Source organism: Taudactylus pleione, unplaced genomic scaffold, assembly GCF_031769625.1.
Source record: "Taudactylus pleione unplaced genomic scaffold, aTauple2 ptg000169l, whole genome shotgun sequence".
In the NCBI taxonomy this organism is placed as follows: domain Eukaryota; kingdom Metazoa; phylum Chordata; class Amphibia; order Anura; family Myobatrachidae; genus Taudactylus; species Taudactylus pleione.
This window is the reverse complement of record NW_028284571.1, coordinates 1,265,162-1,292,985: the sequence shown is the minus strand read 5'-3', so window position 1 is coordinate 1,292,985 and position 27,824 is coordinate 1,265,162. Positions and strand designations below refer to the sequence as shown.

Below are 27,824 nucleotides of genomic sequence, written 5' to 3'. Positions count from 1 at the left end.
CAATGATCTGAAGTCTTAATACGAGGTCCATCCCTCAAAGGTGCCAGAATAAGTATGGTGATCTTCTATTAGCTACGTTCTAACAGAGACAAGCAGGATTTAGTCAGAATGTAGTCATCCACAATGTCGACACTGACTAAATGTTGACATGTTCAAAATGTCAACATTATGAATGTCAACAAAATAAATTAGGGTTAGGCTGCAGTTAGGGTTAAGCTAAAATAGGAGTGTCGACATCATGACTGTCGACATTCATAATTTCGGCCAAATGAACAGGTCGATATTATCTCTGTGTCGACATTCTGAACACGTTTGACATCCTGAATGTTGACATTATGGTGCTGACATGATTAATGTCGACATTCTGAATGTTATACCACACGGACGACAAACATTTCCCACACAATTATACAATATTCTAAAGAAATTACAATAGTACAAGTGAAATCTTCCCAAATGTTTCATTTTGATAAATATGCCGAACTGTATTAGACGACTTGTTTCTTGTTAAAATAAATATCAAGACTTTTACAATTTACCAAACATTCAGTATGAACATGAAGAATGATATTGTCAAGAGTGTTGTCTTTAGAAGCTATGAGGGACCCCAAAATTTTGCCATGGGGCCCATAAAGTTCTAGTTATGCCTCTGCTCCCCGCGTTCCAACCAGAAAAACCAGGACACTGTATGCCACATACCTGATCAGATATTGTCAAGCCTTACCTCATAATTTATGTTTTGGGAACTTGTGTAAAATGTTAAATGATGTATATCTGAATGAAGATCTCTCCATCTCAGAATATTTTCTTCGGCTTCCCACTCCTTATAGAGAACATTCTTATAATAGTTTTCACCAGCTATTTTTCCTTCTGTAACCATGACACACATCTGCACTGATAAACTCCCTACATGTCACCTGGGTCCTGGCTGGCAGCCTGTTATAGTACAAGCGCTTTATAGAATTTTTCGGTTTCAGTTTTCTCAAGCTTCCCAAAAGTAGACCACATTATAACCATCTACATTTTATATAACCTGTCCTCATGACTGTTCTATGTCCAACATCGCAAACTTTGTGAATTTCAAATTAGGAATGGAAAAAACAGCACTAGTACACCAAGAATAGCAATCCAGTACTGTTAATCCAATATGCCACAAACTTTCCACATTTCACCTATTCCCCACCCCCCCCATACCCGTACAATTATGTTATTTATTACACAGTGTGCAGCAGGGAGCGGGCCAACTATTATGCGACTCAGTGCAATCACGTTATCAAGCCCCCAGACTGCCCATTCCACTGGGAAACTAGGCATGACCAGAGAAGCTGCTTTCCTATACTGGGATTCCAGAATAGCAGTCCGAAATCGGTGAGTCTCCTGGACATTCTGGAAGAGTAGGCATCTACTGTATATAATAGTCAAGAATGGCACGTCCTAAGAGTTCCCACTTGCAAAGATAATATATTGGTTTACACAGTGTATTAGAAACTGTGGAAGTGGAAACATCTTTGTTAAAGTTCTCAGTTCTTGTGCCTAGAATAAACTGACATTTGCTCACAATTGTTCTGAAATAATGCAATGATGAATTGGCAGCCAGAAGGCAAACTGTAACCTCAGATAAGAGCGATGGACGGATTTCCTCCTCATATTTTCTCTCGGATAAACAGTAGTAACAAGAAAGAGCTGCCTGATCTGCGCTCACTGTAAGTGACCCACTAGATGACTATGCTTCACACAAAGTAGTAAGTTTGTTTGGTGTTAGAGTTTACACTTCACAGGGACAGCCATTGTGTGGGCTGCACTAATCTCCAGCTGCTTCAGAGTGAATGAATATCAATATAATCTTGTGAATAATTGTGTACAGCATAATATAGCTTCATCCATTGCGAGCATGGGCAAGGAGCCTAATGCTAAGGGCTGCAGCGCCATGGGGTCTGCACTGCAGCTGTCATGCCCCATGTGTAAATGGGTTTGTTTCACCTTTTAGTGGTACATGGGGACCTTAAAAATCTTGCTCCTGTAACCGCAAACATCTAGTTACACCCCTGAGTAGAGGCTGAGTATACATTAACCTGCCAAAATTGTGTACAAAGCATGGCAAATACATATGCAAAACAAAACAAGCATAACTTGCATCAGGTGACCAAATGTAAGAGGAGCTGCTCAAACATAATACTAATAATAATAACTGGTCATTTATATATTTGTTTGTTTATTTTTAGCAGCGCTGTGTTTTCTGAAAAAGCAATGGAGGAAGTCATCTTTTGGGTGTACACAAAGCTGCAGCCTATCAACTCACACGGAACTAGTGACATCACTGACTAGTCCCTAATAGTTTCATACGCTGGATGTTGGTTCAGCCTATAAAGTAATTGACATCACTGCATATTACGGTGCATGGTATACTTTACAAACTCAGGGTCTCATTCAGACCCGCTCGTGAGCGCAGGACGCTCGCAAGCGGGTCGATGGTACCCAAATGCGCATGCGCACGACGGAGGGAGCTCCGTCGTGCGCATGCGCGAGACCCGGCTAGCGACGGGGTAGCCGTCGCTCCGGGTCTCGCACCAAAGGGGGCGTGCTGTCGATGTTGATTGACCGCACGCCCCCTTTGGTGGACGTGCCGGGGGCGTTGCTGCCAGACGGAGGCGTTCCCATGGGAACGCCTACCGTCTGAAGCCGGCCCCACTGACATCAGTAGTGATGTCAGTGGGAGTGATTTTGGCTCTGATAGAGCCAAAATCACTCCAGGGCTTGCGGCAGCGAGACCCTACCGCAGGGTCTCCGTTGCAAGCCCGATGGTTGCGATGGTCTTGACCATCGCGACCATCATCATGGACGCTCGCATAAGCTGTGGGTGGTAACCCACAGCTATGGGAGCGTCCATAAGGCCGCTCCAAGTTGAGGTAGAAGGGCCCTGATTCAGAGCGAGCGCTCTGGTCAGAGCGTCCGGCTCTGAATCAGGCCCTCAATATATTCAGGAAATAGGAGGATAAAGACCTTGGGTCAAATGTAATAGGGTGAGAGTTTAGAAAATGTGAGAGTTTTCTCACACTTTTTTTAACCTGGGCCAATGTAATAGTGTCCGAGAACATGCAAACTCACGTTTTTGAGACTCAAAAAACTCTGACAATTTAAACTTTCATACAAATGTTTTGCCAAAGTAATAGTGTGCAGATTATGAGATTGAGAAATTGGGACACCCATGTGCATATATGCGACATGTGTATCATTTCTTGGGATAGTCACGTTTTAGAGATTTGTCCTTAAAGTCTCGATTTAAAAGTAACAACCTCCGCAGCGAGTATACACATCACCTCCCAGTTGCTGCATCACTGCCTGATGGCATTAACCGCACTGCAGCGTGTGAGGTTCCAGCATAACATCGCAGCTATCTCCGCTGCAGAGTGCTTCCAGCCTTCCAAGTGCTGTGTCATATTCCGGCGGCACAGTGCAAACTGCTGTGTCCGAGGGTCTCCAGCCTTACACCGCAACCACTTCCGCAGTGTGTGTACACCTCAACTCTCCACTGCCGCACCATCCCGGCGGCATTAACCGCAGTACAGCATCTTCAGTCATCACAATTGCCGCATCATCCCCGCGGCATTTACCACAGTGCTGCGTTCACAGCCATCACATTCCTGCACCATCCCGGCGGCAATAACCGCAGTGCAGCGTCTGAAGTGGACTATATTGTTTACCAAGGATATCTCCGCTGCCCTGCCTCTCGGGATACTTCCAGCCCTCAAGGCTGCTCCGTGAGCATAAGGTCAAAAACTTTGTCTAGCATCTACGGCCCTGGGTAATAACTGCACTATCTTTCTGAAGAGAATCTCCCTGGGATTCATCACAACAAGCTGCATACTGTAGTACAATTCTTTTTCTGCCTCTTAGCTGCAGTTTATTATACTGTATATTCTTATTTTCTGAGTTGTATTAGTTGATAGTTTTAGAACAAGTGAATCTGAAATGCACAATATATGATCACAATTAGAAAACGTTACAGATTATAATGTTCCAATATCTACCAACACAGTACCTTGCTTATCGTGCTTAGCAAAGTATTCTTGGAATCTATTTTAAAGTGTTGAGAACTGACCTTTACTCGGGCCATACAATTCACTGCATACTTCCTGTTAGATCGTAATTAAGGTAAAGCAGTTATAGGGGCCCAGGGCTCTATTTACTACAATCCGCATTGTAAATGCAGATTGTAGTGTGATATTACCAGCTAACCGGAGAGAGGACATCACCAGATATTACCACCCACAGCTTTAGCGACCGTAGGTGCTTGCGACAAGACCCTAAAGTTGGGTCTCGGCAACCGCAAGCCCCAGGGAGCTTCCTGCTCTGATCGAGTAGGAAGCTCCCCACTGACATCACTGCTGATGTCAGTGCGGCCGCCCACAAAATGGCATGCGTTAAGGAACGCCTCCGTTTGTGAAACCACCCCCCTCCCCGCCTACTAAACGGGGCGAGCTGTCGATCAACATCGATCTATATAGTGTAGATCTAGAGCTGAATCTCACGGACAAACTCACTAGCTAGTAACCCTAAGAAAACAATGTACTAATTACTCGGGCCAGGACTTGTTGGAGGGGCACGGCCAGGGCCAGCTGCTAAGGGCCACTGTGGCTACTGGCACCGTGAAAAATATTTTTACATTTTTTGAGAGGGCGTGGTCATGTCTCCTCGACTTTGGCCACGCCCTCTCAGGACTGCCCTATTCATACCCCAGCACTTTATCCGTATACTGGGCCCGATTCAGACCCGCTCGCTAGGCTGCATTTACTCGTAGCTGCCGATGGTTGCAATGTGCGCATGCGAACACATTGCAGTGTGTATGTGTAACCTAGTCCTGTCAATCGGGAAGCGTTCGCTCGCTGCACATAGACAGCTCACTAGATTGAGTGACAGGACAAGCCGTTTGTGGGTGGTAACAGGGGTTTGGTCAATGGAAATGGGGGAGTGGTGGTGAGAACGCAGGCGCGTCTGAGCGTCTCAACACCATTTCAGAGGCGTGCATAAGTATTACATAGCGTCATAGTACAAGTCACTGTTGAATTTCACACTGAAGCACTCTCAGTGCTTGCTGTGGGGTATGGTCAACCACAAGTGCTGCGATCGCATACGATGGTACTCGATGTTACCGATGGCTGCACACACTTCCTGGAGATGACGTGCATAAGTGGGCATCTTAAGACATGCTAGTGGGCGTCTACATACACACCGCGATCGCATGCCAAGACATAGTGGGCGTGCTAATGCTTCACCATACGATCCCCTGCCTTTGCAGGATTTGCATAAGCTGGGTGCGTGCGAACGCATCTAGCAAGCAGGTCTGAATCGAGTCCTCTGTTCCATGATTCCCCTGCATGCAGTTACATGGGAGCTTGGCTCTATGTCAGCTAATCCGGAGCAGGCGATAGGCAGGGCGGGGTATTTCAGTACAAAGTGACATACAGGTGCGTGGCATACACAAAATATTCCTGTGTATTACAAGGGGATGGGACCAGCAGTTCCACAGACACTTCCAGCACATCTTTGTGGGCCCCTGAAATCATGGTGCCCTGGGCAGCTGCCTAGTATACCCATACTTTAAAATGGCCCTGTTGTACTACCACCGCTTAGCCCCACAAGCATCCCGTTGACCCACAGTAAGTGCACAGCCCAGGCGCACTACAACACTCAGCAAACCCTGTATGATCCAGGCTGTGTTACTGCAATGACACCACTGTATTACCAATACTACTGATACTGATATGTGTGTTACCAATGTGTTTGTGCTGTTAACCAATGCTGTTTACCAATAAATCCAGCTCCCTAGTTAAGGATTCCCTGTGTGGCCTAACATTCACTTTCACATCCACTGTGCACCCGGGATCAGTATGTCAAATCCCGACAGCGGAAGCCCGGCAGTGAGATCCCGACAGGTAAGTATTTTTTTTCTATTTACTAGCCTAACCTCCCCCTCCTAACATTAACTCGCCCTTAGGGGTGCCTAACCCTAGCCTCCCCCCGGGGGTGCCTAACCCTAGCCCTCCCTTCCCCTAGCCTAACCCTAACCCTCTCAGGGGTGTCTAACCCTAAGTCCCCCCCGGGAATCCCCAACCTAACCCTCCCCCCCCACGCAGCTGTCCACGTCCAGCGCCTGGCTTACCTTCGATCGGTAAGACGGGTGTCGGGCTCCCGGCATAGGTCTAATGACAGGCGTCGGGAATTCGACACCGGTCATTAGACACTTGCCGGGATTAAACAGTCGTGATGCCGGTCGGCATTTAGACCGTCGGCGTCCCGACTGCATCCCGTGCACCCTATAGTGACCACCATCCCAACAGGCCACAAGTATACATTCAGAAGAGCTGGCTTTTCATATACCTACTGCAGCAGACTCTGTAGAAGAATTTGGTTTCTCACTCCCTTCAAAATGCTAGAAATAAAGGGCCTGATCCTGAGTCGCATTCAGCTCCGTATACAACCACAAATAGCAAGTTTTAGCAAACTGTGCATGTGCCTAAAGACACCTCCTGCTGCATTTGCATTTGAGATGGACGGAATTGCACAGCCTCTTCATAACATCCCTCTTACCTGCCATGATTCCTCTCACCCTTCCTTATCTAAGGGGTGTAGTGCAGATAGGTAGTGGTAAGGAGGGGTAAGGGGTGTAGTGCAGATAGGTAGTGGTAAGGAGAGGTAAGGGGTGTAGTGCAGATAGGTAGTGGTAAGGAGGGGTAAGGGGTGTAGTGCAGATAGGTAGTGGTAAGGAGGGGTCAGGGTGTAGTGCAGATAGGTAGTGGTAAGGAGGGGTCAGGGGGTAGTGCGGATAGGTAGTGGTAAGGAGGGGTAAGGGGTGTAGTGCAGATAGGTAGAGGTGAGTATGGAGGGGTAAGGGGTGTAGTGCAGATAGGTAGAGGTGAGTATGGAGGGGTAAGGGGGGTAGTGCAGATAGGTAGTGGTAAGGAGGGGTAAGGGGTGTAGTGCAGATAGGTAGTGGTAAGGAGGGGTAAGGGGTGTAGTGCGGATAGGTAGTGGTAAGGAGGGGTAAGGGGTGTAGTGCGGATAGGTAGTGGTAAGGAGGGGTAATAAGGGGTGTAGTGCGGATAGGTAGTGGTAAGGAGGGGTAAGGGGTGTAGTGCAGATAGGTAGTGGTAAGCAGGGGTAAGGGGTGTAGTGCAGATAGGTAGAGGTGAGTATGGAGAGGTAAGGGGTGTAGTGCAGATAGGTAGAGGTGAGTATGGAGGGGTAAGGGGTGTAGTGCAGATAGGTAGTGGTAAGGAGGGGTAAGGGGTGTAGTGCAGATAGGTAGAGGTGAGTATGGAAAGGTAAGGAGTGTAGTGCAGATAGGTAGAGGTGAGTACGGAGAGGTAAGGGGTGTGGTGCAGAAAGGTAGAGGTGAGTATGGAGGGGTAAGGGGTGTAGTGCAGATAGGTAGTGGTAAGGAGGGGTGAGGGGTGTAGTGCAGATAGGTAGTGGTAAGGAGGGGTAAGGGGTTTAGTGCGGATAGGTAGTGGTAAGGAGGGGTAAGGGGTGTAGTGCGGATAGGTAGTGGTAAGGAGGGGTAAGGGGTGTAGTGCGGATAGGTAGTGGTAAGGAGGGGTAAGGGGTGTAGTGCAGATAGGTAGAGGTGAATATGGAGGGGTAAGGGGTGTAGTGCAGATAGGTAGAGGTGAGTATGAAGGGGTGTAGTGCAGATAGGTAGAGGTGAGTATGGAGGGGTGAGGGGTGTAGTGCAGATAGGTAGTGGTAAGGAGGGGTAAGGGGTCTAGTGCAGATAGGTAGAGGTGAGTATGGAGGGGTAAGGGGTGTAGTGCAGATAGGTAGTGGTAAGGAGGGGTGAGGGGTGTAGTGCAGATAGGTAGTGGTAAGGAGGGGTAAGGGGTGTAGTGCAGATAGGTAGTGGTAAGGAGGGGTAAGGGGTGTAGTGCAGATAGGTAGTGGTAAGGAGGGGTAAGGGGTGTAGTGCAGATAGGTAGTGGTAAGGAGGGGTAAGGGGTGTAGTGCAGATAGGTAGTTGTAAGGAGGGGTAAGGGGTGTAGTGCAGATAGGTAGTGGTAAGGAGGGGTCAGGGTGTAGTGCACATAGGTAGTGGTAAGGAGGAGTAAGGGGTGTAGTGCAGATAGGTAGAGGTGAGTATGGAGGGGTAAGGGGTGTAGTGCAGATAGGTAGAGGTGAGTATGGAGGGGTAAGGGGTGTAGTGCAGATAGGTAGTGGTAAGGAGGGTTAAGGTGTGTAGTGCGGATAGGTAGTGGTAAGGAGGGGTAAGGGGTGTAGTGCATACAGGTAGTGGTAAGGAGGGGTAAGGGGTGTAGTGCAGATAGGTAGTGGTAAGGAGGGGTAAGGGGTGTAGTGCAGATAAGTAGTGGTAAGGAGGGGTAAGGGGTGTAGTGCAGATAGGTAGTGGTAAGGAGGGGTAAGGGGTGTAGTGCAGGTAGGTAGAGGTGAGTATGGAGGGGTAAGGGGTGTAGTGCAGATAGGTAGTGGTAAGGAGGGGTAAGGGGTGTAGTGCAGATATGTAGAGGTGAGTATGGAGGGGTAAGGGATGTAGTGCAGATAGGTAGTGGTAAGGAGGGGTAAGGGGTGTAGTGCAGATAGGTAGAGGTGAGTATAGAGGGGTAAGGGGTGTAGTGCAGATAGGTAGTGGTAAGGAGGGGTAAGGGGTGTAGTGCAGATAGGTAGTGGTAAGGAGGGCTAAGGGGTGTAGTGCAGATAGGTAGTGGTAAGGAGGAGTAAGGGGTGTAGTGCTGATAGGTATAGGTGAGTATGGAGGGGTAAGGGGTGTAGTGCAGATAGGTAGAGGTGAGTATGGAGGGGTAAGGGGTATAGTGCAGATAGGTAGTGGTAAGGAGGGGTAAGGGGTGTAGTGCAGATAGGTAGAGGTGAGTATGGAGGGGTAAGGGGTGTAGTGCAGATAGGTAGTGGAATACTTACCGACTTTTGAAACATCCTCTGTGGGAGCAGCCTGGAGAGGAGACGTTGCTGTCAGCTTCATGGGCGGAGCCAGACTGTAGACGTCATTAGGCCATGTCCCTTTCACGAGAAAAGCCTGTGATTCACGGATCTGCACAGAGGGGATGGGGCTAAATTATGTGTTTTGCATCATTTAGTCCCGTTCCCCCCAAAGGACCAACAAATTCCCTGTATAATCTCCCATCCTGCCCACTTTACTAGGATGTGTGAGGAATGTGAGAGATCTGCCTACTCTTTCAGGGGTGGGGGGCTATCCAAATAATCGGGAGCCTCCCGCAACTTCGGGGAGTGTAGGTAAGTATGGGTAGTGGTGAGCACGGAGGAGTCAGGGAGGTAGTGCAGAGAGATAGTGTTTTGGTGAATAGGGATCAGGGGGTGTAGTGCAGAGAGATAGTGTCTGGCAAGGAGGGGTTAGGGGAGTAGCACATATAGGTAGTCGTGAGTATGGAGGGGTCAGGCAGGTAGTGGTATGTACGGAAGAGTCAGAGAAATAGTAGTGAGCTGCCCAGTAACCCTTGCAATGCTGGTCAGTTGTGGGTAAATAAGATCACTACATATGTACTAACATTATTACACACTGTAGTGCCCACACATTATGCCACACTCACACTGTAGTGCCCACATATTATTAAACACCGTAGTGCCCACAGTGTACTCACCAGAAGCTTAGCAGCCGTCAGAGCAGCAGTCACAGTCTCACAATGGGTCACTCCCATTAGGCTGTGCTGCTGATCCCCATAGGTAAGAGGAGCATGTGACGGGCTCCTCCGATCAGATCTCAGCACATGCTCCTCTGACCCCTCTTTAGAGACTACTGGGATACATTACCCAGTAGTGCAGGGCTGAGTCTGACTGCAGGGTTAGGTCTAAAGTAAAGTGACCTACAGGACCTCTCATAATCATGTGACCCATAACAACAGGGAGAGGAGCAAGGTTTAGAACAGGGAGCCAAAAATGTACCCTTGCGGGCTCGCTTTGCTCCCCATGCTTCGGGCAAGGTGTTTAGCTTTGCTTCCCCCTCTATGTCCATGTGGATAGTAACAGTGGTAGCTGACCGGCCCTGCTATAGCGGTCACAAGGTTGTGATGTCAGAGATCTTTCTGCCAACATGGATCTAACATCAACCTAGTTTGAGGATCAAATATAATTCCATATACAGCCTTGGTGACTGCCCAGCAAGCAGCGGCAGAGCACTGCAGCCTGCCATAGGAACAGCGCCCTATGCCCCACCCTCCCATGATAGAGGGCATGGCTACAAATCAGTGGGGCCCACTGGGGATTTCCCCGACTTCCCGGCGGCCCAGTCCGAGCCTCCGTGTACTTAAATAATGTTTATAATGTGATTTTGATGACGCAGAGATTCCCTTCATTACAGTCTAGGCTATAAGGATATCAATGTTTGAGCACAGGTGACTTAGGGCCTCATTTATCAATGAGTGATATTCTTGTTAACACTCATTATTAATCTTAAATATTGCTCCAACCAATCAGCTCCTGTCATGTGATTGAAAAAAGACAGTTAGGAGCTGATTGGTTGAGGCACTGAGTGGGATGTGTGTGCCACATAACTGCTCAGACCTCAGTTGCATAGACTGCATGTGTGTATTCCAATGAGCACACAATTCTATGAATTAGCAGCTCCACCATTTTGTGAGTGACAGCAATCTCATTCTGTGAGAGTGCTGAATCTGCAGTTAACCACAAGGTGTGATGGCATACCATATCTGTATTGCGCAAGAAACAGGTCCATTAAGGCGTCATTGCTTTTTTAAGTTTGATTCGCAGAAATTCAATAGGTTTTGTGAAATTTCAAATCATGTCTAAGAAGCCTTATTGGGACATGTGAAACCGTAAGGTTTTTGTCTATGGAATTTCATTACTTTTTTATAATTTATTAACCATCAGGGACGAGAGCTGCAAACTCAGCCACCTCCAGGGGAGAAGGGCAACAAAATAATATACTAGCGCTGATGGTGGAGGGGACAGCAAACAGGAGGTGTTTCGGGGGTGCAGAGTGAGAGACGGCTGAGGGGGCAGGCTGCAGGCGTGCGGGGCAGTGGCAGCAGTGGGGCAGTGCACAAGGGCAGCAGTGGGGGACAGAAAGGCTCACTGGCACTGATAGTCCCAGTCCTGAACTGCTTCTTAAGACCCCTACACACGTAACGATGTGCTCACGATGCAATATCGTGAAAGATTTCCCTTGAACACATTTTGACATGGGAACTATGGTGCAAGATCTAAAAATAGCTGACTGCATACACGGATCAGTGAGATCCGTGATGCAGGACACTGTGTAAAATAAATGATTCAGAGATGCACGCATGGATTAGTGAGATCCATGTGGCTTGCATCTGAAGAAATTAAAAAAATCAATAAGACACAGATGCATGGACGGATGAGTGAGATCCGTCCATGCATCGGTGTTAAAAAAATGAATAAAAATATATTTAAAAAAAAAACGCTTGGCCCAAGGAACAACCAGCACCGGAGATCCAGTACTGGTTGTGCTAAATACAGAGGACAAACGATGTAGGGGTCCCCTGTATGAGGCACAACCAGCACTGGGCTTTGAACCAGTCCGGGTTGCCAAAATACGGGGGGCAAACGACATAGGGGTTCCCTGTATTAAGAACAACCAGCACTGGGCTCTGAGACGGTCCTGGTTCTGGAAATACAGGGAAAAAAAATGTGTAGGGTCCCCCTGTATTAACCAGATCCAGAACTGGACTTTTTCTAGCGGGGGAGTAATGCCACAGCCAGGGGAGCCCTATCACCGGGTCCCCCAGCCGAAGCATCACCGCTGACCGCTAGTCAGCCCAGGCCAGGGATCCCTGGGGAGTTGGGGACCACCGCATAAATGGGACCCCATCTCCAGGGTACCCCATGCCTGGACTGATAGCCCGGGGCTATCCCCAGCACCCCTGGCCGGTGGGTGCCGGGTTGATAGTGTAGTGTGGTGCATATGAAAGTAAATATATTGTCTTTTGCAGCAGCACTACAGGTCCCAGCAGGCCTCCCCCGCATGCTGGTACTTGGAAACCCACAATTACTAGCATGCGAAGCATTATGGGCCCGCTGGTACCTGTAGTTCCACAGCAAAAGAAATATTAAAATAAACACAAGACACACACACACCGTTGAAAGTAAAAGTTTATTAACACATACATGCTGGTACTTGTGGCTCTCCAAGTACCAGCATGCGGAGGAGGCTTGCTGGGAACTGTAGTTCCACAGCAAAAGATAATATTTTTAACTCTTTACTTGCACCACACTATTCAAAATCGACAAAGCACCCACCGGCCATGGGTGGCGGGGATAGCCCCGGGTTATCAGCCTGGGCATGGGATACCCTGGAGAGGGGGACCCTTTATGGGGGGGTCCCGACCTCCCCAGGGATCCCCAGACTGGGCTGACTAGTGGTCAGGAGTGAAGCTTCGGCTGGGTGGCCAGTGATAGGGCTCCCCTGGCTGTGGCATTACTCCCCCACTAGAAAAAGTCCAGTTCTTGATCTGATTAATACAGTGGTTCTGAATAGCCCAGTGCTTTTTGTGCTTAATACGGGGGACCATATCTCCTTACCAATACCTATCTGCACTACACCCCTTACCCCTCCATACTCACCTCTATCTGCACTACACCCCTTACCCCTCCATACTCACCTCTACCTATCTGCACTACACCCAATACCCCTTTACCCCTCCATACTCACCTCTACCTATCTGCACTACACCCCTTACCCCTCCTTACCACTACCTATCCGCACTACCCCCCTTACCCCTTCATACTCACCTCTACCTATCGTTTGTCCCTTGTATTTAGCACCACCAGGACTGGGTCTGCAGTTTGGGGAGGGGGAACGCCATTTATTTATTTTTTTCAATTTAACACTTACATTTTTTTAAATGGAACTCCCTGAGCCCGTCCGTGCACCTGTGTTTATATTTATCATACACAGATGTAGGCATCATGGATCTCCCGCCGCCCGCACCACCGCCGGGTCCCGCAGCCTCACCGACGACCACACGCTGCTGCTAATCTGTCTGCCATTATCACCACGGCTGCTTCTTTTCCCCAGGTCCCACCGGCACTACCGCCCGCACTGGACCGCCATTTTGGTTCACCCAAGTGAAGCCACAGTGAGTACACCTGCTGAAGGCATCTACTGTAGCTGCATAACAAACTGAGGCTTCCTATCTCTATAATGGAGCAATTGTGAGGTAATAGTTTAAAAACTGTAACTTTTTCAATTATCTGAACCCCAAAAGACCCTACTGGAACAATAGCTACCTAATAAAACAAATGCCAAGTCTAAATTCGCCCCCTACCCTGAGTTATCCCTTCCCAAAAATCCTCCATAGATAACAGCAGAAAAGTGGTCCTAACTGAGGGCCCGATTCAGACCCAGATGCTACCCAGTGATCTCACGCTATGGCCGATTGTCGCCTGCCTGCGCATACGTATGCGTCATTATGCGCATGTATGAGCCAGTCTTTGTGATCGGGAAGCGATTGCCCGGAGTATACAGATGGCCCGCTACTGTGAGTGACAGAATGTATCGTTGTGGGTGGTGATGGGGGAAGGTGCTTGGAAACGGTGAGTGGTGCTGCGAACGCAGGCGTGTCTGAGTGTCAAAACGAAGTTTACAGGGGCTCCATAATTAAAGTGGAGCGTCACTGTACACGTCACCTGACTCTTTTTTTGACTGCGGAACTCGCAGTGCATGCAATAGGGTAGGGTCTACCTCAAACACTGCGTGCGCCTCCGATGGTTCTCGATGTTACCAATGGTTTAATATTCTTCCTGGAGATGACGTGTGTTGCGAAGGTAAAGGGGGCGACATTAGATCAGCTTGCTATCACTTTGCTGCTGCACGCTAAGACATTGAGGGCGTCCTTAAGTCAGGCCGTGCGATCGTAGAATTTGCATACCCGGCCCGATGGATGTGTGCGAGCGCATCTAGCGAGCGGGTCTGAATCGGACCCTGAGAGTGTCCGAAAAAAATGACAGTTGGAACTTTAGATTACTCCCAAATCCTCATTTTTTATATTTTTTTGTCCTGAAATTTGGCATGCAGCACCCAGTGACAGTCCTACCTGTCCATGCCAAATTTCAGCTCGGTACTTCCTATAGCTTTTGAGGTGTAGACCCTTAAACACCTATGGAGATTTCATTTTTTTTTCGATTCAGCCTTAATATACGGGCACAACTGTGCCCTTATTTTTTATTATATATATATATATATATATATATATATATATATAAATCAGTGTGTTTTCATCAACAAATAGATCTTACTAACTGCTTTGGGGCTCTTTTTTCATTTGTATGTAAGTAAATTTTATGCCACACCTCTCAGATGTAACAGTACACAAGTACACACCAACTTTACCACAGCGCTCATAGCTCATAGCTGGTGCTATCACAATCTCCGTGAAATGCTTTTTCAAAAGTGCACCGTACAAACACTTTCTACCTGCTTAGGATGTTCATTTCACTTCAGACGGGTGACAGGGTTGTTGAATGAATAGAATAATTATTCAGCAAGTAGCAGAGCTGATCTTAGCTTACACGCAGAAAGTGAAGAACAAGAACTACATGTAGCCATGTGTGTATTCTACATACCCTACTCAGTAAGAGCCAAGTATTATGCGAGACCGGGGACTGGAAGAGCAGATTCTGGTGGAAAATTGTTCATGGGAAAAATGCACTAAATGTACAGAACGAACATTCTTGCACACTAACTTTTGTTCACATCATCAGCAGGAAATATTATTTCCTTATATCTCTACAAATAGTACACAAAAGAACATCTGACTACCTGCATGTCCCTGCTGCATACAGTATGAAGGGTTTCATGCATAAATTAATCCACCAAGCCATTGCACTATTAACCTGTAATAAGAGGGCTGTATTCTATTTCCTGTAGATTGAGATGTTTGTGCATGTTGTCAACATTTTAATATTACTAATTTGTTAGCTTGGCTACTGTTAGAACTTAGGCCCTCATTCAGACCCACTCGCGAGCGGCTGTCCGCTCGCAAGTGGGTCGATGGTCCCCACTGCGCATGCGCACGACGGAGGGAGCTCCGTCGTGTGCATGCGTGAGACCCGACGAGCGAAGGACTTTCCTTCGCTCGGAGTGTCTCATCAGAGGGGGCGTGCTGTCGATGGTGACTGACAGCACGTCCCCTTTGGTGGGCGTGCCTGCCAGACGGAGGCGTTCCCATGGGAACGCCTACCGTCTGAAGCCGGCCCCACTGACATCACTAGTGATGTCAGTGGGAGTGATTTTGGCTCTGATAGAGCCAAAATCACTCCTGGCCTAGCGGTTGAAAAACCCAACCGCAGGCTTTTGCTCGCAGTTTCGATGGTCGCTATGGTCAAGACCATCGCGACCATCATCCTGCACGCTCGTATATGCTGTGGGTGGTGACCCACAGCTATATGAGCGTCCAGGAGGACGCTCCATATTAATGGAGGTGGGCCCTGATTCAGAGCGAGCGCTCTGGTCAGAGCATCCGGCTCTGAATCAGGGCCTTAGTTCTCAAGGGTATATTCCATTCCCTAAAGGTTCTGTTACTACGTATTAAGGCTGAAAGACTGTCATCACAGAGAACATTCATCCTCCGGTACACACAGTCACAGCACACTCCGACATGCTTGGCAGACCTGGAACACTGAATAGTCTATTTTCTGGTGCCACGAAACCTTGTGTTTGCTAAAGTCACATTTACCATAGATATCAGTGATTAATCACTAATCTTTACTATAACATATCTTCCAATATTGTGCATCGTGATGATAATATTAAAACTGCAGAACCCGTATCACAGTGCGTCACTGCACCTTTTACAGTGACATGAAAATCCCGGGTTTTTGCATGTGAACGTGCATCAACCCGGGATTTTTGTCAGTGGAAATGGATCAACCCGGGTCCAGTGACCCGGGGATCCAACACAGGTAGCTTACAGGGTTGGGCACGGGTTGTTCCCATGTCACCCTGCAGTGTAAACGGCGCAACCTGGGTCACGATCACCCGGGTCGTGCCGCGTGCTACCAGCAGTAGCGGTTGGAGATTACATCATCTCCAAGCGTCCACTGCAATGCCGGAAGACCCGGGTCACTGCAGACCTGGGTCCAGTGTGAATGGCACCGACCCGGGGATAACCCAGATCAGCACCGCAGTATAAAGGGGTCATGTCCCGAGTCTGGTCCGCGTTGAAACCGTGTTCTAAATCCCGGGTCAGACCCTAGACTTTGGTGTAACTCGAAAGTAAATTGTAAATATGCAACAATACGGAGGAATGTTACTTTTTGTCTTGGAAGCAATTCTTACTGAAAACAAACTATCTCCCGGGGGTCTAGACCATCCATTTGTTATGATATTCATGTGTAGTAGTTACTGGTATGAATCTGACAGTAGCTTATTTGCCTCTGACATGTAATCTCCCTTGTTAAGCAATGTATTGTATTTTGTGCTATAAAGGCAAATGTAAAGCACTTTAGGAGAAAATTATTATTATTATTATTATTATTATTATTATTATTATTAATCTGCCTTGTGGAGAATTACAATACCACCTACTTTATCAGCTGGTCTGATGATAATATAAGTGATCTTCCTGAAACATTTTAGGGCTTATGGTTCAGTTTTTTCTCTCCCTGGTACGGCATTCCCGTCTTCCTCAGCTAAGCCCTGACCAGCTCCTCAATTAATAGTGCAATTTATTTTTAAACCAGTATGTATATAAGTGAAATTGAGTTTCTCTTGTAAAGGACATTCAAATGTTTTTATTTCTCTCAGAAAATCAATGTACCAGAACTTACCAAAAACATACTGTACAGAATTGAGACAAACAATGGGGAGGAAACAAGCTTGGTCCAGAGAGACTTGCAGGACTATAAAATCTAACAACTGAGATTTGAGTACAAGATGAATAACAAAACATAGTTTATAATTCAATATAACGGAAACAAAATGCAGCAGGGAATTTCGACACATATCAGCAGCTTATGCAATCACAACATGGGGGTAACCATAACAAAACCTTAGAGACAATTGTGAGGTTGATTCGGAGTTGCCCGCTGCTGCAGCGACAGTTTTAGCGTCTTTTGAAGTAGTTGTGCCTGCGACTTTATGCTATTGCTGGTATCAGTCCTTCCCCTGGTGTACAAGCGTGCGTCTGACTGATACGCCCACTTTGAGCGTCTTTAAACACAACAATCCCATCATAACTTGCACCAGGCCCATGCTAGCAGCAGAATCTCCATCAGAATAGCGTCTGAGTTCGCAACCAGTTAAGTTATGCGACACGCCTGCAAAACTCCCATAACACGCCCATAGGAGAGAGGGTCTCAGTGCGTCTGTTAGCCACCTCCCCGTCTCTGCCCAGGGATGCCCAATACATTTCCAATACAGTACATTTCTGAGGCCCCGTGCCTCAATCGCTACTGCGCCTCTGTGCGCGCACACTGTCGGGATGCATGCGTTGTGCAACTTTTTTAGTGACTTACATGCATGTGCAGTTAAAAAACAACGACCATTTGGTCGAATGTCAGCATTGTGTGCAACTCAAAATCAACCCCTTTATCTCACAAAATAGGTTCACATAAAAACAAGCACTTATTAACTAGCTCTCAAATAAATATTTATTTAAGTTTACGAATATAAACAGCAACAAGTAGTGAGAGTCCATAAAAAACAGCAATCAACATAGTGTGAGTAGCAAAAGATATTAAGCATAGTGGCATGTATCAAAGACCCCAAAATATTGCAGAGATTATGCTCCCCCTTGGTCACAGGTAATAGATACATTCAATTTCAATTCAGTTATGACCTAAAACACTAATAAAATAATTTTATACTTAAGAAGTCAAGAAAATGAACAACTAAAAGCTTATTTTTCTATGCAAATATACCCTCCCAATGATATATATTCTTGTCATCATGACATTCAACAGTTATTCAAAAAACATTTATAATGTTCTTAAATGGCATTTGTTTATTTTGTTCAAAGATTACGCCATAAAAGAGACCATATGAGCCAAATCCCTAGATATTATAAGCAAACAAGTTTCCAGCTTCAACAGGTTTACAATAGAGCACAAGTCCTGTCTGGGACGGAACACAAAATGTAGTTTTATTTCCTTGCAATGACAAAAGCTGCAATGCCAGTAGCTTATCAAATACAAAAACCTTGGCAGGATGAGACTTCTAACATTATCAAAAGCACATATAAATTTGCTGCTAAAGGAAAGCACAACGCAAAAGGTGTAATGTACCTATTACAATGCCTCTGTGGCACAAAACACATTTGCCTCAACTTTGGGAAGTTAATAATCAGGTTTGCTGAACATATGAGATACACTGTGAATGCAATAACTACTCAGTGGTTCTCTATTCCACTAGCAATCGGTCACATCAACATTATAGGCTTCTAATGATTATAGGATACAGGCTTCCGATGATGAATGAATCAACAGAAAAAGTGAAACTGGGCTGCCGTGAGGAACAAAATATAAGGATCCATCAGAAATGTAATATGTAATCACAATCTAATATTGTATAAGACAGGTCAGAAATAAAAAACACCCCAACGGGCAGAGGTGGATAAAAACCCCATGGGGCCCGAGGACAGATATTGGTTTGAGGTCCCTTCTCATCCAATGCATCTCTGCTAAAATCCCTCTCTTCACACACGTGCTGTTATGTACCTATAGATCTCCCGTACATATCCTGCACACCTGTGCTGTTATGTACCTATAGATCTCCCTCACATAACCTGCACACATGTGCTGTTATGTACCTATAGATCTCCCTCACATAACCTGCACACCTGTGCTGTTATGTACCTATAGATCTCCCGTACATACCCTGCACACCTGTGCTGTTATGTACCTATAGATCTCCCTCACATAACATGCACACTTGTGCTGTTATGTACTGTACTGTATAAATCTCCCTCACATATGCCACACACCTGTGCTGTTATGTACCTATAGATCTCCCTCACATAACCTGCACACCTGTGCTGTTATGTACCTATAGGTCTCCCTCACATATCCTGCACACATGTGCTGTTATGTACCTATAGATCTCCCTCACATATCCTGCACACCTGTGCTGTTATGTACCTATAGATCTCCCGTACATACCCTGCACACCTGTGCTGTTATGTACCTATAGATCTCCCTCACATAACATGCACACTTGTGCTGTTATGTACTGTACTGTATAAATCTCCCTCACATATGCCACACACCTCTGCTGTTATGTACCTATAGATCTCCCTCACATATCCCACATACCTGTGCTGTTATGTACCTATAGCTCTCCCTCACATATCCTGCACACCTGTGCTGTTATGTACCTATAGATCTCCCTCACATATCCTGCACACCTGTGTTATGTACCTAAAGATCTCCTTCACATATGCCACACACCTGTGCTGTTATGTACCTATAAATCTCCATCACATATCCCACACACCTGTGCTGTTATGTACCTATAAATCACCTGCGCTGGTAAGTACACCACATATCTCCTTCACATATACCACACACCTGTGCTGTTATGTACCTATAAATCACCTGCGCTGGTAAGTACACCACATATCTCCTTCACATATACCACACACCTGCTCTGTTATGCAGGGCCAGTTTTAGACCAAGTGAAGCCAAGGGTGTAAATTTCCTCTTTTAACCCAGATTGTGTACTTTTTTCTGCATTAATAATAGTGCACTAAGGGCCTGATTCCGCAAGGAACGCAGTTGCTAATACGCACGCTATTGGCCGATTGTTGCATACTGCACATTCATATGCACCGCAGTATGCAGTGTGAACTAGCGATCGGGACTGCAATCGCAGCAGCTACGCAGACCCATTGCAGAGTGATTAACAGGAAGTGCCGTTTGTGGGTGGTAACGGGGGTGTTGGACGATTGCAGACGTGCCAGTGCGTTTGTACACCGTTGCATGGGCGTGCATAAATTATCCACTGTGATGCCCTACGCAGCCTGAGGCCTTATAGCGTGTGCTGAAGTTGGCAATTTCTAAGTGAGGTCAGGGCTTGTGCAAGTGTGCGTGAGGCTGCGATGGTACTCGATTGTACCGATGGTTTCGCAGTCCTGCTAAACATTACGGATGTGTGTAAGGTAAAGTGGGCATCCTTATGTTGTGCTGAGATTGCATTGCGATCGCATTGAATTAGCATACTATCGCAGTTGAACTGCGTGCGTAATCGCAGCTGCGACTGCAATAGCGATCCAAGCAGAATCAGGCCCTAAGTAAGCAATACCACCACCTCGCTGTCAATCTACATCAATACATCCATCCCCACCAATACCCACAGTTCCCCACTACAGCAACATCACTGGCTCCAACCCTGCATTAGAGCAACACCACCACCTTCAAACCACCACTACGACAACAACACCACTACTAACCCTGCACTTTATCAATACCACAATTCCCAAACCAACACTGCAGCCAATACCATTGCCTCCTAAGCCCGGGAGTAATCTGGGAGGAATGGCTGGACGGCATTTTGACAGCTCCTGTGAGCTGCCTGCAGGACTGCCCGGCGACACCATGTTGAGGACAGGGTGGAGTCACCCACGTGCGGCTGCGGTGATGTCATGACGCGGCCGGCCAAGGGATGGAAAGCACAGCAGGGGCGGGCGAGAAGATGACTGAATGGACTGGGCGTCATCTTCGGACACCTCATGATCTGCTGACAGACACCATCTGCAGACACCAGGTTATTACTGTGAGTGGCATAATGTGTTATAAGGGGCATTATTGTGTGTGTCATAATGTTTAAGGGGCGTTACTGTGTAGCATAATCTATAAGGGGCACTAATACTATATGGCATAACATGAAATGGGCTCTACTGTGTGGTGTAATTTGAATAAGGGACACTACTGTGTGACGTAATGTGACTATGGGGCACTAATGTGTAACGTAATGTGAAAAAGGAAAACTGTGTGAAGTAACAGGGAAAAGGGACACTGGGCCTGATTCAGACCCACTCGCGAGCGCATAGCGCTCGCAAGCGGGTCAATGGTGGCCCAGTGCGCATGCGCATGACGGAGCCGGCTCCGTCGTGCGCATGCGCGAGAACCGGATAGCGATGGGCAAACCGTCGCTCCGGGTCCCGTACCATAGGGGGCGTGCTGTTGATGTTGAGTGACAGCACGCCCCCCTTTGGTGGGCGGGCCGGGGGAGTGGCTGCCCAAACAGAGGCATTCCCATGTGAACGCCTCCGTTTGGGGGCGGCCCCACTGACATAACGAGTGATGTCAGTGGGAGAGATTTCTGCTCTGTTTGAGCCGAAATCTCTCTGGGGCCGCTCTAAAAATCAAGAAGGCCGGCCCTGATTCAGAGCGAGTGCTCTGTCAGAGCATCCGGCTCTGAATCAGGGCCACTGATGTAATGTGAAAAAGGGACACTACTGTGTTACGGAACGTGAAAAAGGGGAGCTACTGTGTGATGTAATGTGAATAAGGGACACTACTGTGCAGTGTAGTGTGATGAAGGAATACTACCGTGTGGTGTAATGTGACTAAGGGACACTACTGTGTGACGTAACATGAAAAAGGGACACTACTGTGTGACATAACGTGAAAAAGGGACACCACTGTGTGACGTAATGTGAATAAGGGACACTACTGTGCGGTGTAATGTAATGTAGGGGCACTACTGTGCAGTGTAATTTCTTTAGATTGTAAGCTCTCACGAACAAGACCCTCTTCCCTCATGTGTTTCTCCTTGTACTTTCTTCTACTCCTTACTCCTCATAAGGGCATCTAACAATTGATTGCTGACTCCTTGCTGCTTATTTTGAGAGCTATGATCGCTAATGTAGCATATTCTTGTCCTGTATTGTAGTGTATTGTAAGTCACTGGTTTCTTGTTCACTTATTTGTTTATGTACTTTGGAAGGCGCTGCGGAACGCTTATGGTGCCATATAAATAGAGGATAATAATAATGTGACTAAGAGGCACTACTGTGTGGCATAATTTTAATTGGGGGTAATATTATGTGGTTTAGCCCCTTCCCAGCGAGACCACACTTGGATTTTTGTGGATGGCGGCACAAACACTCTTTTGTCAAAACGTGTAGTTACAGCTCTGCTTTGGTGTGCACAGATGTGTCCTCCTCGGTCAGCACCCCAGCCCTAAGAAAATCCTACAGTGAACACTATCTAATCTTCTACAACTGCTAAACTAGGGCTTGGTCAATTGGGAAAAATGCCTTCTCTTTTCTTTGTGTGTGACCTACACCAGTAATGTCTGACTATGGCACATGTTTGAATCCCCTGCAGGATGTGCTCTGTTGTATGTATTACATTTTTAATACAGAGAATGATGTGTACTTGTATGTTGTTCTAATATTAATTATTTTTGTAAGAGCATAGACTAAGGAGCCAGATCCTGCTGCGAGGTGGGCCTGTGTGCTCTTTAAATTCCAGGGCCTATTTTTAGTCACAGTCCGGCCCTGCACTAGTGCATGTTACTTTATTCATTCTTTTAGATTCATATTTGAGTGAATAGTCTCTTAACATAAGAATACAAGTCACAGATCCTGATATATATCAAAGACCCCTACCACAAGCATTTTGTGTTAACAAGCAGGATCTGTGGCAGCCCATGCTGGCATAAAACAAACTTTAGAACTCTGAAACTGTGTACAATTCTCGGTGAAGCCAATCTAACTTTGGAAATTCCTTTCTTGCGTATACATGCAAAACTGATTCATGTAAGTGAAACTGTTAATTTTTAGCCCTTTTTATTTATAAGAAAATGATTTGCCTAAGACTGCCTTTGTATGTCATTCTTATTGCTTTTGTATATACTTTCAGCATTGTATCTTTATCATATTAAACCTCATTTGGGATCACACTTGGAATAAGCATAATAATATCCTTAAGAGAGACCTAAGGAGCAAATAGGGTTGAAGTTGCCAAAAGGAGCTAGATAGGCCAAGTGGTTCTTATCTGCCGTTAAATTCTATGCTTCTATGGGAATGCATTTAGCTTGCCGAAATCTCGACAAGCCGCCATCCCGAACAAAGGTAAGTGGGCTCCTTAGCTGTTAGTAGTGGGGGGGAGGGTTATGTTTACGAAGAATAGTGGGGTTATGTTTTGGGGGAGGGGGAGGTTAGGGTTAGGCACCACTGGGGACGGTTGGGGTTAGGTACCACTGGGGGAGTTAGGGTTAGGCACTAAGGGGGGATGGTTAGGTTTAGACATCAAGGGGGGAGGGTTAGGTTTATACACTTACGGGGAGGGTTACGGTGCGGGATGGGGAGGGTTAGGGTACAAGAAGGGAGTGTTAGGGTGAGGGAAAGGGGAGAAGGTAAGAATACTTACCGGACCCCTATTGGGATCTTCACCATCGGATGTCGCTATCAGTCTTCTGAACACTGGGAAATCATACTGATTCCGTTTCTATGTTTCATTTAATAAATGAGTCTCTGTGATTCTTATCAGATCTATTTTGCCTGTTGATTAGGCCAATCCATGCTACACATATATATTTTAGGTTATTATTTAGGTAATAGTAACTGGGAATTAATTGTAGGTGTAGGGAGAACTTATTTGGAGTGAATAGCCAGAGAATTAATAGTGAGTGGAAAAAATACTCGTGTGCCCAGAGTCTATTGCGCATGCGCAGATCACAGGGGAGATGGCGCTTTCCTCACTGCTCAAACACAAAACGCTGGAAAAATGGCTGCTACACCATTTTCCAGCGTTTTGCGCAGCGCTGAGGCACCCAGGGTATCAGGGATTATAAAACCATATATTGCCCTAGGGCATACTTTTCAACACCTCAAAACTCAAAAGTCTAAAAGGTCTACGTCTTCTTCAGGGTCCATTGGGCTCCACACGGAGACAATGGAGTGTAGGTAGAGGACCGGACACCAATAGCAAAGCTTTTTTGTATCCCAGGATGCTCCAGTTCTTCCCCCTATACCCCGCCCACAGCCTGAAGGCAACTCAGTTTCATAGGTGTCCGGCAGGAGCTGGATCGCCGTTAGAACAGTGGGGCTACTGTTAAGCAGCCCAAGCTTTGTTTTTATGATTTATTTTCATTTTAGTACAGAGCAAGCAGCACTAGACATTCCTCTGACCATCTGCACTGCTGCTGCATTACCCCTCCGCGGCACCACGACTCCAGCCTCGGCTAGGTACACGGTGGGGCTCCGGGGGGACCTAGTGAGCAGGGCTCCTCGGACCCCAGACTGCAGTCGGGACTCAAGGGGACAGGTAAGGGGGGACAGCTAAGGCCAGGGACCGGGTGGTTGATGTCAGCATAGGGGAGAAGGTCCTCTCCCTGCAGCCCTTCCCCCAGCTCAGGGTGCCATTTCACTGCGGTCTTGCCGCCCCTGAGTTGCTCCTCTCTCACCCTCCGCCCCCTTAGAGACTCAGGGCAGCCATTTTCTGCATCAGGTCTCCGGGAACGCTGGGTCCGGTCTCTCTGTATACCTCACCCAGGAGCCAGGTTATACAGCGCTATGTCCTACCAGCCACTGCGGTCTGTGTAGTTGAATTTAGTGCCCACTGCAGTTATATTGTATGATCTGCATTGTATGTGACTTGTGCTAGCGCTGCTGTCTGTTTAGTTTTTCTCAACTGTCAGCTTATACCTTTCCCTTTCTTTCATTCTCACATCTATCTGTATTTGTGAGGGCTATCACATACTGTATATCTGTGTTGCACACTACACGGTGCCATATTGTACATATATCTGGGTTGCTCACTGCACTATGCCAGATTGTGTGCTACATTATTCTTTCAGCTATGTCTAGCAAAGGCAAGAATAACAAGCAACCTGCTGCTCCCACTCTGGTGTCTTGCAAGTCCTGTTTAGCTGGCTTAGCTTCAGAGGATCTTATTCAAGATGGTTTATGTGCATCTTGTTATACGACACCTGGCCCATCAGCCTCTGCATCCATACTCCAGGAACCTCCCTGGGCTTCTTTTTCACAGGTGGCAAAAATAGTGGACCACCTAGCGGTCCCTGTGGTAGCTCCCCCTATAACATAGCCACAGCAGGTACTCCCTGCGAATCCTTTGCCTCCCCCATGGGTAGACTTACTTTCTACCTCAGTGCAGAGTCTGGCGGATACCTCTACAGCCTTTCAACAAATGCTGCAAAATGAGAAACCTTTACCTAAACAAGGGATGCCCCTTTTGGATCCCAGACTGGGCACTCCTCACCATGGACGCAAGCCTCCACGGGTGGGGCACAGTGACTGGCCAGCACTCCTTCCAAGGACACTGGACTCCAGCTGAGGCGATCTTACCAATGAATGTCCTGGAACTCCGAGCCATTTACTGTTTTCCTCCAATCTCCCTTCTGCCTAGGGTTCTTCGGAAGTTCAAGCAAGAGGGGGGCACAGTCCCGTTGGTAGCTCCGGCTCGGCCTAAACGCCATTGGTAATCCGATCTTTAAAGTCTCTCAATAGACGTTCCTCTCCAACTTCCCTGTCACAGGGTCCCTGTCTCCATCCGGACCTGGCCTGTCTGTCTTTAACGACCTGGCTCTTGAGACATCCCTCCTAAGGTTTAAAGGGTTTTCTAGCTCTGTGAATCAGACCATGCTCAGAGCGTGGAAATCGGCCTCTGCTAGGATTTATCACTGGATGTGGCATGCATATTTCCAGTGATGTGCTACTAGAAACTATGACCCTCAAGCTTTTAGAGTCTCTATAATCCTTGCCTTTCTTCAAGCTGGATTGGATCTCGGACTCCGCCTAGCCTCCGTGAAAGTGCACGTCTCTGCTCTATCCATCTGGTTCCAGCGCAGAATTGCTCCTCTACCGGATGTTCACACCTTCCTGCAAGGTGTTCTATGTATACGACTTCCCTTTGTCCCTCCTACGGCTCCGTGGTATTTGTCAGTGGTTCTCCACGCACTTCGGGAACCACCATTCAACCGCCTGGATTCAGTGGATATCAAATGGCTCACTGTAAATACTCTGTTTCTTCTGGCTATAGCATTTTCCCATAGGATATCGGATTCAGGGGCGCTCTCCTGTCGCTCCCCATTTCTAATCTTTCATCCGGACACGGGTGATTTTTGAAAGCGCCCTGGCTTCCTTCGCAAGGTGGTCTCTCGTTTCTACCTTAATAAGACCTCTCGGCAGGTGAGGCCACTTTGGATGTGGTCCATGCTCTGAAGATCTACGTGCACCGTACTAGTTCCATCAGGAAATCGGACTCCTTCTTTGTCCTGAACACAAGAAGGGATGGCCAGCTAACAAACAGACTCTGGCCAGATGGATTCGCATGACTACCTCACAGGCTTACACGCAGACTGGCCTTCCTGTGATGGCTACAGTATCTGCTCATTCTACTCGCTCTGTGGGTCCATTGTGGGCAGCCCGGCGCGGTGCGTCTGCCGAACAACTATGCAAGGTGGCCACGTGGTCTTCTGTCCACACCTTTTTTAGGTTCTATGCCTTTGATACATTTGCCTCTCAGGATGCTTCTTTCAGGCGTCGGGTTCTCCTCACAGTTCAGGAGCGTCCCCGCCCTTGAACAACTGCTTTGGGACATCCCCATTGTCTCCCTGTGCAGCCCTATGGACCCTGAAGACGAAAAGGAGAGTTATGGTAAAACTTACCCTTGTTAACTCTCTTTCTTCGAAGTCCATAGGGTCCACAGGGTACCCGCCCTGATGCACCTGGCTTCTATGGGTTTCTTGGTCACTTGTTTCCTTCTCTGTGTGAGAGTGTGATTCTTTAGTGTACCAGTCTTCTTTATCTCCTATCCTGCTCCTGCCTTGTTAACGAAACTGTTGTTGCCTTCAGGCTGTCGGCGGGATATAGGGGAAGGACCGGAGCATCCTGGGATAGAAAAAAGCTTTGCTATTGGTGTCCGGTCCTCCAAATACCACCTACACTACATTGTCTCCCTGTGGACCCTATGGACTTCGAAGAAAGCGTTAACAAGGGTAAGTTTTACCATAACTCTTCTTTTTTGAGAAGAAATTTCTCCTGCAATGAATGAAACCATTTCTGAACCATCATCACAATCACTGACAGACAACGAGGACTCTGAATCCAATATGGGACTAACGCTGGGTACACACTATGTGATGTAACAAACAATGAAACAGTTGTCCCAATTTCACTAAATCCCAGAACACGATGTAAAGCGTACACACTATGTAATTTTCCTAATGACGGCACAATATATTGTGTCGGGGGATTGTATGCAATTAATCGTTTCTCCTGTACACTATGGCCTATTGCGATTGCAGCTGCGATTAGAAATATGTCGTTTGCAACTGTTCAGCCAGCATAGAGATGCCCACTACTGCTTTCTCACATCCGTAATACCTCACAGTCCGGTAACATTGAGTAACATCGCACCGTCACGCAGAATTACAGAGGTCTTGTCACATGCAGTGAGTACTGAAGCTGCATATGCTGTCACAGTGGATAATTTATGTATGCCCATGCAACTGCGTTCAAACGGACAGGCACGTCTGCGTTTCTCAGACCACTCCCCCGTCACCCCCCCAAACGCTGACATCACTCATTCTGCGATGACTTTCTATCTTCGTGCGTGATTGCAATGCTAACCTGCACACGCACAGTGCGCACCATCGGCCAATCTGCGTACGCGGTTACAATTGCGATCTGTGATGAATCAGGCCTTATGTACGATTGTGCATACACACTACATGATCTGACGTGTAGCACAGCAGATGAGACAATATGCTGCAAAAAAAGCCGGGAATACACCTAACACAATGTGTATGATGTATTGTTCCGATCTGCACCGGAGCAATATATTGGACAATAGATGAAATAGTATGTACTCAGCTATAACCATTAAATAGG

General features: G+C 47.1%; 1 protein-coding gene across 3 annotated transcripts in view; it reads right to left on the bottom strand.

Moving 5' to 3' along the window:
* TEC (tec protein tyrosine kinase) overlaps window positions 1-27,824 on the bottom strand; it is a 162,267-nt gene that overhangs the window by 89,117 nt on the left and 45,326 nt on the right. For 2 of the 3 annotated variants that reach the window (XM_088475251.1, XM_088475252.1), the window contains exon 2: window positions 8,929-9,058. The exons of the other annotated variant lie outside the window; for it this stretch is intronic. Coding sequence is in view for 1 of the 2 variants with exons in the window: in XM_088475252.1 (XP_088331378.1) it covers window positions 8,929-8,943 (15 nt within the window). In the remaining variant the exon portion in view is untranslated. The remainder of the gene's footprint in view (window positions 1-8,928; window positions 9,059-27,824) is intronic. 3 annotated transcript variants of the gene reach the window in all.